The 14,215-nt window shown below is 34.6% G+C and overlaps 1 protein-coding gene across 1 annotated transcript; it reads right to left on the bottom strand.

Moving 5' to 3' along the window:
- Positions 1-302: 302 nt before the first annotated feature.
- On the bottom strand, positions 303-8,094 carry LOC127732480 (uncharacterized). Its single transcript, XM_052241519.1, has 3 exons — positions 8,046-8,094; positions 1,161-1,571; positions 303-436 (listed from the first exon to the last, which is right to left on the bottom strand). Exons 1-3 carry the CDS (start codon positions 8,092-8,094, stop codon positions 303-305), a joined length of 594 nt encoding a protein of 197 aa, XP_052097479.1.
- Between the last annotated feature and the right edge of the window lie 6,121 nt (positions 8,095-14,215).

Below are 14,215 nucleotides of genomic sequence, written 5' to 3'. Positions count from 1 at the left end.
TGTCTTTAAAGGACACTAATAAAAGAGGGGCGAAAGATACCAGAGGGACATATAAACTCATAAATCGAAAATAAACTGACGACGCCATGGCTAAAAAAGAAAAAGACAAACAATAGCACACAAAATACAACATAGAAAAATAAAGACCAAGCAACACGAACCCCACAAAAAACTGGGGATTGTCTCAGGTGCTCCGGAAGTGTAAGCATGTTCTGCTCCACATGTGGCACACGTCGTGTTGCTCATGTTAGTAATAACAAGAGGAATGAAATGGGAGTTAAAAACGTTGATACTTTTATTCATTAACATAAGCACGTTGGACATCCGTCACTCGAAATCGTTACTCCTTTATTGCATGGCGCAATACATCTGACAGGGGCACACGTGGTTTTGATAGTAGTTGGCGCTAGCGTCGACGTTCGTGATCCAGATGATGCTAGAAATAACAGAAAAAAGAAATAGTTTTATAAAATTAAATATAACTATTGAATTCAGATAAATTTTACCACTGTTTTAAGTTGGTTTTCAAATTTGTTCTGTTTAGTCAAACTCGACGAAGGTCTTTTATATTTGTAGTGTAAACATTAGAAAACAGTTGTTTAGTACACACATTAAATACTGATATTAAAGAATCACTATATAGTGTAACATTTAAATTTGTTTGCCTTCCGGTCAGTATTTAATATTTTGAAAGACCGTCGACAAATAACTATAGATCAAATTAGTTAGTTCTGCAAAATGGTGGGGGACTAGAATTCACGACGGGACACTATGTCTGTAAGTTGAAAAAGGGTGTATTTTGAACAGATATTTTGCAGGATTTCATCAGCGCGCATAGTCATTGCTACATTTTCAAAACAATATAATTTTAGAAAACAAACGTCTCAGTTGTGATTGGATTTGGTTTCTAATTTGAACTTCTAGCATTGCTTAACGAATATTTCATACTCCAGTCACTTGTGGATCTAAATCTCAAATGTTTTGATGCTGGTTGAATTTTCATATGGTTTCTAATTTGAACTTCCAGCATTGCTTAACGAATATTTCATACTCCAGTGACTTGTGGATCTAAATCTCAAATAGTTTAATGTTGGTTGAATTTACATCAAAATTAATCTTTAACAATTCTTATCAAAGACAAAATGTGAACAGTTACTTACGTGGAAGAGTAGACTTTAAAATTTGGTTTAGTGTTATTCCACCTGCACCTCCATTTTGAATAGGTCCCGTATTTGGTCCATTAAAACCATTAGGAAGACTTCCACTAGGATTACTTGGATTAAAATTAGGAGTATTGGGTCCATTTAGACTACCAGAGCCTGGCCCTGTATTAACCGAATTACTTTGAGCTGACATTTGGCCCATTTGATTAACACTATTTCCCTGACCAGACATTGGACCCATCTGACTCAGCTGAACTGGTTTTCCCAAATTTGTTGCATGAAAAGGTGAATTTTGTCCGGTAGAAAACATGCCACCAGTACAATCACACACCGTGCATCCTCCTCTGTTCACCATACAAGGTTGTGGACAGAACATTGGCACCTGACTACATCCAGTATTTCGCTTTCCTGCAATGATTGATGTTTATCATTTTTTTAGCGTCTTAGTTATTTCTAAAAAAAAGTTATAGTTAAAACAAATTAAAAATAATAAAATACAACCAAGGGAATTTCAGGATCAAAATAACAACACATCTAAAATCATTTCCATAGAGTATCAAGTTTTCGAAACAAACCAGCACATCACAAAAAAAGCAAAACTGTTCAAAATGTTGAGACCAGACACAGAAATTCCTTTTAAACATAAAGATGTTTCACTATAATATACGACTCGAACTTCACGGAGAAAACTACTGTGACTTCTGATTCATCCTGAACGTCGAACTGATTAATATAAGTAGTATGCTGATCTTTATTTCGTTATCAAATATAACCCAATCAATAATAAACAGATTGCTACAAAGAGCTTCGACAAGGTATGAATATCCTGCAATACTGTATCCTCCAGCACACAACTTTAAAGTCACATAAAAGTTTCAAACCAGCAACATGACGAAACAGTTAGCAATACAATGTTAAATTGAAAAATTGGACATCTTAGATCTGTGATAGTTTATTGATGAGATTATCAAAAACCTAATTGTCAAGTTTGGCCATGATATTACAACAAACATTCGTTGTTCAAATGAGTTCTAATTATGTATCCCTAAAGGCTTAATTCTTTTTAATATATTCTCATAAAGCAAAGCCTTCTCTAAGACAAGAAGCATATTCCATGTTATTTTTTAGCATAAGACCCGTTGTCGTCGTCCTTTAACTTTTACAAAAAATCTTCTCCTCTGAAACTATTGGGCCAAATTAAACAAAATTTGGCCTAAATCATTCTTAGTGTATCAAGTTTTAAAAATGTATCCTTTGACCCCGCTCATAAACCAAGATGGCCGCCATGGCTAAAAAAAGAACATGGGGGCAAACTGCAGTTTTTGGCTTATATCTCTGAAACTAAAGCATTTAGAGCAAATCTGACATCTGTTCATCAGGTCACCATATATATCTGCCCTGAAATTTTCAGACGCATCAGACAACCCGTTGTTGGGTTGCTGCCCCTGAATTGGTAATTTTAAGGAAATTTTGTAGTTTTTGGTTATTATCTTGAATATTATAATAGATAGAGATTAACTGTCAACAGCAGAAATGTTCAGCAAAGTAATATCTACAAATAAGTCAACATAATCAAAATAGTCAATTGAACCTTTCAGGAGTTATTGACCTTTAACGTCAATTTTTCATAATTTTTCTTTTATTTTTGTTATCTTCTCTTTTCCAAAACCACGGTAGATACAGGTGAGCGACACGGGCTCTTGAGAGCCTCTAGTTAGTTTCATGCTGTTATTAATGACATCTGTCACTCACTGGCCAAAACATCTAAATTACTCCTATATCGGCTTGGGCAGATGGTATGTAACTACTTGGAACAGACACATACAGAATTTTAAGGATTGTTTGCGGACGTTCAACCTACCCCTAACCTTAGACAGTTTAGTAACATAACAACATCATTACAAACTAGTTGAAAAGGGTTTTGCTCATTAGATCGACACAGTGCATGAATGTTAATTAAAGTTGTGGAATAAATGATAGGTAGAAAAATCACTGACGGTTTTTAAATGATTTGATTTATGCTTTAATTTAATTCATTTATATGTGTGGGAGTTTTGTCTAGTGTCCATTTCGCTGAAATAGAATACATTGTTGCTTAGGGGCCAGCTGAAGTTCGCCTCCAGTGCGGAATTTTCTGGCTGCGTTGAAGACCCCTTGCTGGCCATATGCTGTTTTCTGCTTTTTAGTCGGGTTGTTGTCTCTTTGACACATTCCCCGTTTCCATTGTCAATTCTAAAGTAGTGTATTGATATGTCTAATACCTATAACGGGTGGCGGGAGATCATTCCTTGAAGACATACATTCCGAGTGACATCCTTCCAAGTCAACTCTACAGTAATGTCCGTGATCACATTCTGTGTCGGATAGACATTGTTTATGACAGTGTTTCTCACCTACAAACAAAAACAAAATGTATACAAACAAAAACAAAATGTATACAAACAAAAACAAAATGTATACATATATATAAATAAGTACGTCTGAGCCTAGATGGTCGAGTGATCTAGCGCGTCGGGCATAGTGCAAGGCGATTTGGTGCCACGATATCTCAGTAGCATGAATCCCGGCCAGGGAAGAACAAAAAATTTGCTTCCGCAAATTTACAGTTTTAACATTGTTGGGTTGATATTTAGACGAATCATATATATAAATATATATATATTGTATATTATCAATGGAAAAAATGGAAATTTACACATTAATCAACGGGAAGTTTCGAATACAGCGTCATGTTCAATGTAAAAAGAATGAAATAAGTATGATAATATAGGATTAATCACATTTTTTCTAGAAGTAATGGATGTGTAAACTGGCACGATTAACTCAAAAACTGAATAAAAGTCCGATGGACTTTTATGGAAAGTTTGTGAGTAAGCGACCCAGTTTACACATCAATCCCTCTAGAAAAAATGTGTTTAATCCTTATAATTCTTAGCAGAACATTCGCAACTTTCAATTAACATTTTGTATTCATTGGTTTCTATTTACCATCAAATGCACAATAGACATGTCGTAACTACAAGTTAGCCGACATATTGACTTTCTGAAATCAATAAATGTGCGATTATATTAATGCAATAGAATCTAAAAAGAAATGACAAATACCTCAAAAACGATCTTTAAATGAGATATTTTCCGAATTAGAAGCGAACAAGTTATTAGATCGAGAGTTTGCATTCGTATCACGGCACGTTTGCCGTAAGATCATTCATGATATTTCGCGTAATTTTATTTTATTTGATTTCATACATTTCCAGGCTTGAATGCATTATTAAGGTCTTTCCTTTCTTAATGGAAAGACCTTACTGTATTTCGTTTGTTTATTATTATTATTATTCTTTTTCCTCGTCCGATTTCAAAGTCAAAAGTCAAAAAAAGTACGCAACATATCAAAATGATCTTTAGTACCAAGTATCGGGTTAATAAAAGCTATCTTGTATTAGGGGCACCAAAGTGTACTATTTACCTTATAGGAGTTATCTCCCCAATTACAAAAACCATTGTTATCGCTACTCTTCATAAACTATAAGAGTTAGCGGCAAATGTTTTTTTTCTAAATGTTCCTTGCCACATGTCGCAACTTTAAATAATTTTAACCGAAGCGATCCAGTGACTTCTTATAGGAGTTATTTCCCCTTGAATATTTTACTTTTCAATATGCATATGAATCTCATGAACCGTAAGTTGTAAAGACCTAGGGTCTTTTGATTTGTGATCATTGGACCATAACTTGAAAATATAGGTCAAGGTCAAAGGTCAAGGTCATGTAAAAAAGGCAAATTGTGTGTTTTTGGCACTATTTAAATAGTTTTATGTGTGGTTTAGTGCTTTTGTAGGTTGACATTGACCTTTAACCTTACTACTTGTTAAGTGATCTCTCAAAAGATAAATCCCATGTGTTTAGATATAGTATTTAGGCTTTCTATTCCGTCTTTGCATGATCAAAGTGGATCCGTTCTCTGTGTTAACCAACCAACCAACCAAAAAACCAATCAATCAATCAATCAATCAATCAATCAATCAATCAATCAATCAATCAGTCAGTCAATCATTGCATGCATGTTTCTGTCTCATGTGTTTAATATGGGGACCAAGATCTTATTTGTTTCTATTTCGATTGTTTAAAGAGACCATATCCCACGTGTCTAATTAATTGATCAATCAATCAATCAATCAAGCAACCAACCAACCAATCGATCAACCAACCAACCAACCAACCAACCAACCATTCAATCAATCATTCATTCATTGCATGCATACATGTTTCCGTCTCCTGTGTTTAATATGGGGTCCAAGATCTCATTTGTTTTTTTTTCGCTTATTTCAAGAGACCACCATATCCCACATGTTAAGTTTATTAACCAAACAACCAACCAACCAACCAACCAACCAACCAACCAATCATTCATTCATTCATTCATTGTATGCATGTTTCCGTCTTATGTGTTTAATACGGGGTCCAAGATCTCCTTTGTTTCTTTTTCGCTTGTTTCAAGAAACCTATCCCACGTGTTTAATTAATCAATCAATCAACCAACTAACCAATAAATAAATAAATAAACCAACCAACCAACCAACCAAGCAATCATTCATTCATTCATTCATTGTGTGCATGTTTCCGTCTCATGTGTTTAATACGGGGTCCAAGATTTCCTTTGTTTCTTTTTTCGCTTGTTTCAAGAGACCCTATCCCACGTGTTTAATCAACAAATCAATCAACCAACCAACCAACCAATTAATTAATTAATTAATCAATCAATCAATAAACCAACCAACCAACCAACCAATCAATCATTCATTCATTGTATGCATGTTTTCGTCTCATGTGTGTAATATTGTATTTACATCTCTTCTGAAAAAAAAAAAATCCACATGCTTGTTATCAGATGTTCTGGGAAACTACATGTCCAATTGACCCATAAAATTTGCAGTCAGCAGGGTATACATGCATTACATCTTCATAAAACAACGTGGTGCAGATATCTCTCAAGAATTTTCCTAGAGAAAAGAAATTGCAATGCCGTAAAAATCGCTTGCTAGTTCCGTAAATCTCAGTGAAATCCTACAATAAAATGTCCGCTCCTAGATTGAAATACAAATCTGTGTTACAAACTGCTGCTGAAAAATGTACATTGTATGAAAATAATCGATAAACGTGTTTTAAAGTTACACAGGATCAATTAAATCCAAAGCATGCACTGCTCGTGAACTGTGATCGAAACGTCAATTACCTACAATGACAAAAGAAATACATTGTGTGTATTCCGTCGCTATACATGTTATCTGTCCAACGTCTCCACCTAAAAAGAAATAAAAATACTAAGTTTTCGCTATTATAAAGCTTCGTCACGTGACGCCACAATCTGGCGCGAGACAAAGACGCGCGCGGGACCTAAAATAGAATAAAAACTTTCCAAACTAAATATAGAAACTTAACCAACACACTAATATGGACCCTTTAAAGAAAGAAAGAAACAAACAAACAAACAAACACACACACACACACACACATATCAATCAATCATGTTTCAGAAGGGGGGAAAGACCGTTTACAATTGCTTTTTTAAAGCAATTGATTTATATTTTCTTTTTTCTATGCTTAAACAAATATTTGATTTGTTTTTCAATCTCAATTTGCTTATAACCACTGGATCACATGCATGTGGATAGCGCATGAATAGATCACAGTGAAAGTAATTTCTATACCAGGGTTTATCGAAGTGTAAACCAAGGGAAAAACTTTCAATGGACCAATCCAATTCAAGTATTTGTAGATATGCAAATCATATAAGAATTATTGATAAATAAAATAATAATGATGAATACGAATAATTGCAAGTCTTTAAAAAGTTTTCAAATATCCTAAAGTGCATTCCTCACAAGCATTACAAAGTCATGTTAACGTGAATATGACTAACCCTTCCATATCATGTATGTGCTTCTTCCAAGCCCTCATCATGATGTTTAGTGGTTGTCATCCATCATATTGTCCTGTCTTTAATGTTGGATAGTGTCCTCGTTGGAAATATAACCTTTTTTAAAGTGTTCTTGCCAATTTTAAAGATTTGCTTGACACTGACAGGGTTATAACCACAATGTTATTGTCTCTCGGATTTCATAAATTGCACTATGAACTTATGTGTATGTAATATTTTTATTGAGATATATAATCTTCACCATTATTACATTAATGACTTATTAGTAATCGCATCCTTGCAGTTTGAATATCTTATTTCTGTCATACAAGAGAGAGGTTTAGCTAGCTATAATTCCACCGTTTTCTACATAGGAAATGCCTGTACCAAGTCAAGAATATGACACTTGTTTACCATTCGTTTGATGTGTTTGATCTTTTAATTTTGCCATTTGATTAGGAACTTTCCGTTTTTAATTTTCCTTGGCGTTCGGTATTTTTGTTATTTTACTTTTTTCTTTATACAAGTAGTGCAATTTATTCCATATCCTTGAAACCTTAAACATTGTACAAAAGAATTATGAATCAGTGCCACAAATCGAGTCATCACAATACGATCTTTACGATATCTAATTATGTCGATACAATTTACAAACCACTGCATACAAGTAAAAAGTAAAATAACAAAAATACCAAAAGCCATGGAAAATTCAAAACAAAAAATCCTTCATCAAATGGCAAAATCAAAAGCTCAGACACATCAAAGTTGAAACAGTTGCTATACAGCTGCCATTATTACCATATTTATTTACGTTTAATTTCAAAATGTATTTCATGTTGAAGCTATAACCAATCTAATCAAGATACCAATATATCTCTGATTTTGTTATCCTCATATGAGCTATGTATACACGGGCACGCGGGTTAATATAGGTCAGAATTTCAATCAGATTTAAAACAATACTTACCAGAAACAATTACTAATCCTACAACAATAAGGAAGTAGATACACCCCATGATGTAAAAGAATCAAGGTCTACACATGAAAACGTGTAAGATAATGTTAACCGTGAGATGTCACAGGAATTAAGTCAATAGATAAGGTCAAACTGAATATAGATCATTAACAGCATGATCCAGATAAAATCATGAATGGACTAATATTGCTCGGACCCTTTAAAACAACAACCACTACAACTACGACCACATCAACAGCATGGGCATGATAATAATAGATTATTTAACTTAAACTCATATTACAATCGACTATTTTCATATTTAATACCGACTTATGACTCCGGATTATATAATTTTCGACAGGTTACCTTTTCTGTGGTTATAGACATCCTGGTACTCGGTCAAGTAAGAGCAACCAAAAGAAGAAAAATCAAACACATAATCCGTGCAATTTGAGGGGAAAGTTTTCTGTTTTCCGATTATTTTGTCGTATAATGAAAACATAAAACAGTTTATTTCCTCCAAAAAAATTAAAAGCTTGATTTTCCTTCTTTATGTTGCTCTTGGTTGACAAATTACCATGATGTCCAACCAGAGAGAAGGTAACCTGTCGAAAAAATACAAACTCCGGAGTCAAAAGTCGGTAATACGAAAATAGTCTATTGGTCATGCAGTCAGTACGGATTAAGCTCCATCAGAACATAACTTCAGAACCATTATGTTCAACTATTTGATATGAAATGACAATAACACTTTATAAAATTTGTTGCGTTCGAAAATAAAAATATAACACTTTACAAATTTGGTGCGTTCGAAAATAAAAATATAACACTTTATAAATTTGGTGCGTTCGAATATAAAAGTACAATACTTTATACATGTGTTGCGTTCGAAAATAAAAATATAAAAAGTAAAATAACAAAAATACCGAACTCCAAGGAAATTTCAAAATGGAAAGTGTTTTATCAAATGGCAAATTCAAAAGCACAAACACATCAAACGAATGGAAAACAACTGTCATATTCCTGACTTGGTACAGGCATTTCCTTATGTAAAAAGAGAGGCGAAAGATACCAAAGGAACATTCAAACTCATAAGTCAAAAATAAACTGACAACGCCATGGCTAAAAAAGAAAAAGACCAAAAGACAAACAACAGTACACAACACACAACATAGAAAACTAAAGACTGAGCAACACTTACCCCACCAAAGCTGGGGTGATCTAAGGTGTCCGGGAGGGTTAGCAGATCCTGCTCCACATGTGGCACCCGTCGTGTTGCTCATGTTAATACAAACCCGGTAATAAGTCTAATTCGGTAGGTCACATTCGGGAAAAGGGGATGGGATTGTAGTTACGACAATAAGAGCATATCCGCTATCATCTGTGAAACGGATATTCCATAACAATCAACCAACTCGTTATGGCGTCCGTAAAATTTACGAAGCGATGACTTCAACTTCACCACTTGGATCTCTTGGTTTAATAGCTTCCTTGTGAGAAGCAACCTTCTCAAGGAAATAATGATAGGAAATTATTATCAAGGTAATAATGATAGGAAATACAAGCCCTGGAATATCGTATCACCTGGGAGATATGTACTCCGTATGCAGGTGCTGCTCGAATGTTGCTACATAAAATGGAAAGTTCACAATTGGGAAGCTGAAATCATCCCTTTTGTCGGAAAGTTTTGTTTTTAACCGGCCCTCATTGTCAATTTCGAAATGTAAGTCAAGATATGAGGCAGACTTAACTGTATCTGTTGTATCCTTTATCTCAAGTTCGATGGGATAAATGCGTTCAACACAGTCACCAAATTTTGAGTTATTTAGTGTTATAAAGTGTAGAAAATGGTGGATTAAACCTGGTTTTTTAGCTAGCTAATCATCTCACTTGTATGACAGTCGCATAGAATTCCATTATATTGACAACAATGTGAGAGTTAGAACCTTCGTACTTAGAGAGTTAGAACCACCGAAGCGCTTTTCTAGACTGACCTTTTACTTGAGTAAAAAAAACATAAACCATAAATTTCACATTGATTATTGTATTATCAAATTCAAGTAATAAAAAAATACAATTATATGTCTTTGCTAGTACAAAATCGCAAAAACTTAACGTTGGTCAATGAACGAAGCAAATAAGGTCAATGTTAGATGACCGCTGTCAAATGGAAATGTACTCCAATTAGACAATCTATTCCGGAAATTAAGTTGACCGTATATTATCAGTAACTGAGGATATAACATTACAACAAACACCTGACTCATGACCTATGGTCAAGTTCAAACAAACCACGTCTGAGATGCATACTTCTTTTAAACTGAGTGTTACTGTGCGTATTGCTATGTGTTTCTTTTTTTCTACATTGACTAGAGGTATTGGGGGAGGGTTGAGATCTCACAAAACATGTTTAACCCCGCCGCATTTTTGCGCCTGTCCCAAGTCAGGAGCCTCTGGCCTTTGTTAGTATTGTATGTTTTTTAATTTTAGTTCATTTATATGTTTTGGAGTTTAGTGTGACGTCCATTTTCACTGAACTAGCACACAATTTTATTTAGGGGCCAGCTGAAGACCACCTCCGGGTGCAGGATTTTCTCGCTGCATTGAAGACCCATTGGTGGCCTTCGGCTGTTGTCTGCTCTTTGGTCGGGTTGTTGTCTCTTTGACATATTCCCCATTTCCATTCTCAATTATATTTAAAATGAACCCACAAATACTGCTAATTTTAGAAAAGATTCGAAGACTTCGGAAATAGCCCTGGAGGTGTGAAATGAATAGAGTAGAAATCGTTCATTCAAATCAAGTTTTAATTATGCCCTCAGTTAATTCCAATCATCATTTGTAACACCATTTGAAAGTTTTGGTATATTTTGTTGTTGTATGGACTTGTACTGGGCATTTCCATCGTCAAGTCTGAGTTTCTAGAATCTTATTTTTCAATACTAACTCTTTATTTACTATTTGCACCTAGAGGTGATTTATTGAGTTCCATTTCTAATATTTCCACAATTTCTTATTTTAGTGACTGCATGACAGCAGGTTGTTTTTGTTTCTGTATTTCACATAATACTTCTAATTAGTGACTTATTGTTTAAAAAGTTTAAGATACCATGAAATGATAATAATGTTGAAATTCTTCATAGGTAAACCATGCAATCCAGTCAGCATAAAAAACCAATTTCAGTCATTTTATAAGTCTTCTTGTTTTTGACAAGTCTACCTGTTTTTTAGTTGTGCTTCTGTAGCAATTTGTATATTGACCAGAGGGGGCTCCAGAGGTAGGAATCCGGGATCAATACCAAATTGTTGCCAGGTTTCAAAGTAGATTCAATGTGCGATTTTGAGCATGCATCATTTTTCCTGTGAATGGCTTTATTTTTGTCTAGAATGTAGTCTTTGTATATCGGATTTGTGATTTGTAGGTTGTTGCTAGAGTTCATACGAGTAATTCGTCTTGTTGGGACATTTGATGCAGCCATCATTGACTGTCAGTATGATCCAAATACAAAGGTGAGGGTGGTGTGCAATAGAATGTTTCCTTAATCAATGATTGTATGACGAAGATAATTATAATGATCCAGTGATGGTTGATGCAAATCGGGTAATATTATACAAGCAAGTATGAGGCGGTTACGCAGATGTTATATATATAGCCAGGCGAGTATATGTTGGTTAGGCGATGATTATATGCTAGAGGGAGATATATAATAGGTTGATTATGTAAAGCAGGTAGATGAGACGCAAGTTTGCAAGTTATAGAATAGATTGGTATAATGGTGGCAGACGGCCAGTAGAGCCAACACGTCGTGGATATTCCCACCGTTGGAAGGCTCTGCTGGTTGAGTTGGGATGCAGAGGCTGAGTCGGGGAGCACGTCGTGGATATTCCCACCGCCCGTTGGCTATAATATCAGCCCCAGCACTGTTTTTGTACCTGATTTGCCAATTTTCTAAGCCAAACTTTCGACAAGGTCTGCTTTGGATGTATTCCGTCCCTGTATAAATCAAAAAAGTACTTATCGCTGATGGTTAATTTTTTTGGATTTTGAAGTTTTTTCTTGATGATGATGGCTGATGTCTATTGCAAAATTTGGAGAGAAGGTGTCTAAAAATGAATTTATGTAACGAATGCTGCTGTTTAGTTCTTCTACTTTTTTAATTAGTTGTTCCTCTTGGTGTTTGAAGGTTGACAGGTTGTCGTGCTTTTTATATGCGTTGAAATCAAGTATTGAATATGGAGGAATTTCTAAGAAGGTAATTTTACAGGCAGGATATGGTTTCAAAAGTTCTATTATTTCTTGAAATGTATCGGTTATTTGCTGTATTGTGTTCTCTTCTGTTGAGAGTGAAATGAATTTCCCGTCGTAGTTCGTTAGGTCACAGGTGCCTAGCCAGACGTATAGGTGTATGTTATCCAGTCGGCCAATTTGTTGGGCTATGTTTTGTTTAAGCCAGTCGTAACCTTTCACTGATGTGCGAGACGACTTACACCACCATCTGATCTCCAATTCAATTTGGTTAGAAACTTGATCCCACAGATTAAAACCTTTGCTGTCAGTGAGGACTACTGGAGTATGAGTTTTAGTACCGATGATAGAAGGCAATAGTCTTTTTAAATATTTTTGAAGTTTTCTTTCCGACATAAATGTCTTGTGTTGAAATTAATTCTTTATAAATAATAATTTTTTTTCTGAGGCAAGCAAACAAGAAAAGTCTATTAGCTATGGTGGTCCAGGTGAGCAGAGACTTGTAATTTTGGATATGAACTGATGAACTGATGAATGGAGAATGGTGAACTGAAGTTTTTATCGAAAATGATACGTCAAAGAGTTGATGATCAGATAAAAGTCCAAGAGAGCCGACACGTCGTGGATATTCCCACCGTTGGAAGGCTCTGTTGGAGAACGGTAGAAGTTATTGTTACGTTGATTAATTTTTACTAGTTTGACAAATTAACCAAGCAAAAAATTCAAGGAGGATGCCAAAATAATCTCTGTTGAATTGAAATATTTATATCGATATACAGTACAATGTGCAAGGTAGAGGCAAGGGGAAAATGTTTGCTAAAAAATAATGGTAGCCATTTTTTCCCGGGCAAAGTGTGAAACTAAAATATGATTCAAAATGCCAGTTCAAAATATTGTCTATCGAGCAATAAAAAGTCTATGAACGCGTGGCAGTGCGACAAAAGGTGATAATAACACAATACTAAAATGTTTTCAATGAATGAAACATTATAAAATCTAAAAGATTTCTCCCAGGGGGTGCAGGTGCTGGTGCGTGGTTCACATCCGGGCAATTTAAATGTTGCCGCAATCATTTTAATCATGTAATTTTGAAAATTTCAATTAAACAAAATTTGTGACCGTAATCATTAGCAATATAAATATTTCTCATAATATAAATGAAAAATTCCGGAACTGAATGAGAGATGAAACGAGTTGAAAATAATTTAGAAACTGAAAAAAGAAAAAAGCAATTACCTTCTTCTTCTTCTTCTTTCAGTAACTTCCTCCTGTGGTTAGGAGCACATCAATTTCTTGATTATACACAATGGGCTTATATTACACGGACTTATACAGCTAAAATCACTTTGTTATTTCCCAGTATAAAACGCAATTGCATATATTAAAATACGATGGGCTTATTTTACACGGACGATATTAAAAGTTATTCACTTTGATACTTCGTTAAAAATAGTCTAAAATCTAAAATGACACTGATTCACTTTATGACATTAGTAAAACCGTGGTCTGACACTATTAAATATGTCTCTATATTCTAAAAGGCATCAGCTACCACTTTGATACAGCAATTGTCTGTATATTACGTATATTATTGTTAATATCAACGTATTCCCAAGTACATATATATCTCAACTGTCCTCCATGTACTTCTCACTTCTAACTGTTCTTTATGTACGCCACTATTTTGTGCTCTGAAAAGGATCGAAAGAAAGCTCAATTCCATGTTATTATTAATGGATGTTTATATTATGATAGAGCATTAATCTGACTTAACCTCTGTTGATGTAATTTATCACACAGATTCCTAGAAATTGTTTCAACCATATTTAAAAAATTGTTGTCGTTTGGAAGTATAGAACCCACTAGTTTTCTGCAGTCAACAATTAATTGGCTTAATGTTTCCCTATTTTGAAAATTTGTTTTCCACTGATCA

The sequence above is a fragment of the Mytilus californianus genome, unplaced genomic scaffold (assembly GCF_021869535.1).
Source record: "Mytilus californianus isolate M0D057914Y unplaced genomic scaffold, xbMytCali1.0.p SCAF_25, whole genome shotgun sequence".
Taxonomy (NCBI): Eukaryota; Metazoa; Mollusca; class Bivalvia; order Mytilida; family Mytilidae; genus Mytilus; species Mytilus californianus.
The sequence above is the reverse complement of the archived record's forward strand: the minus strand, read 5'-3'. Positions and strand labels throughout refer to the sequence as shown.

Coding starts and splice junctions, on each gene's coding strand:
- LOC127732480 (XM_052241519.1), bottom strand. CDS start 8,094: ATGGGGTGTATCTACTTCCTTATTGTTGTAGGATTAGTAATTGTTTCT. Junction 1,572..8,045: donor AGGATTAGTAATTGTTTCTG/GTAAGTATTGTT, acceptor CAATCATTGCAG/GAAAGCGAAATACTGGATGT. Junction 437..1,160: donor TTTAAAGTCTACTCTTCCAC/GTAAGTAACTGT, acceptor TGTTATTTCTAG/CATCATCTGGATCACGAACG.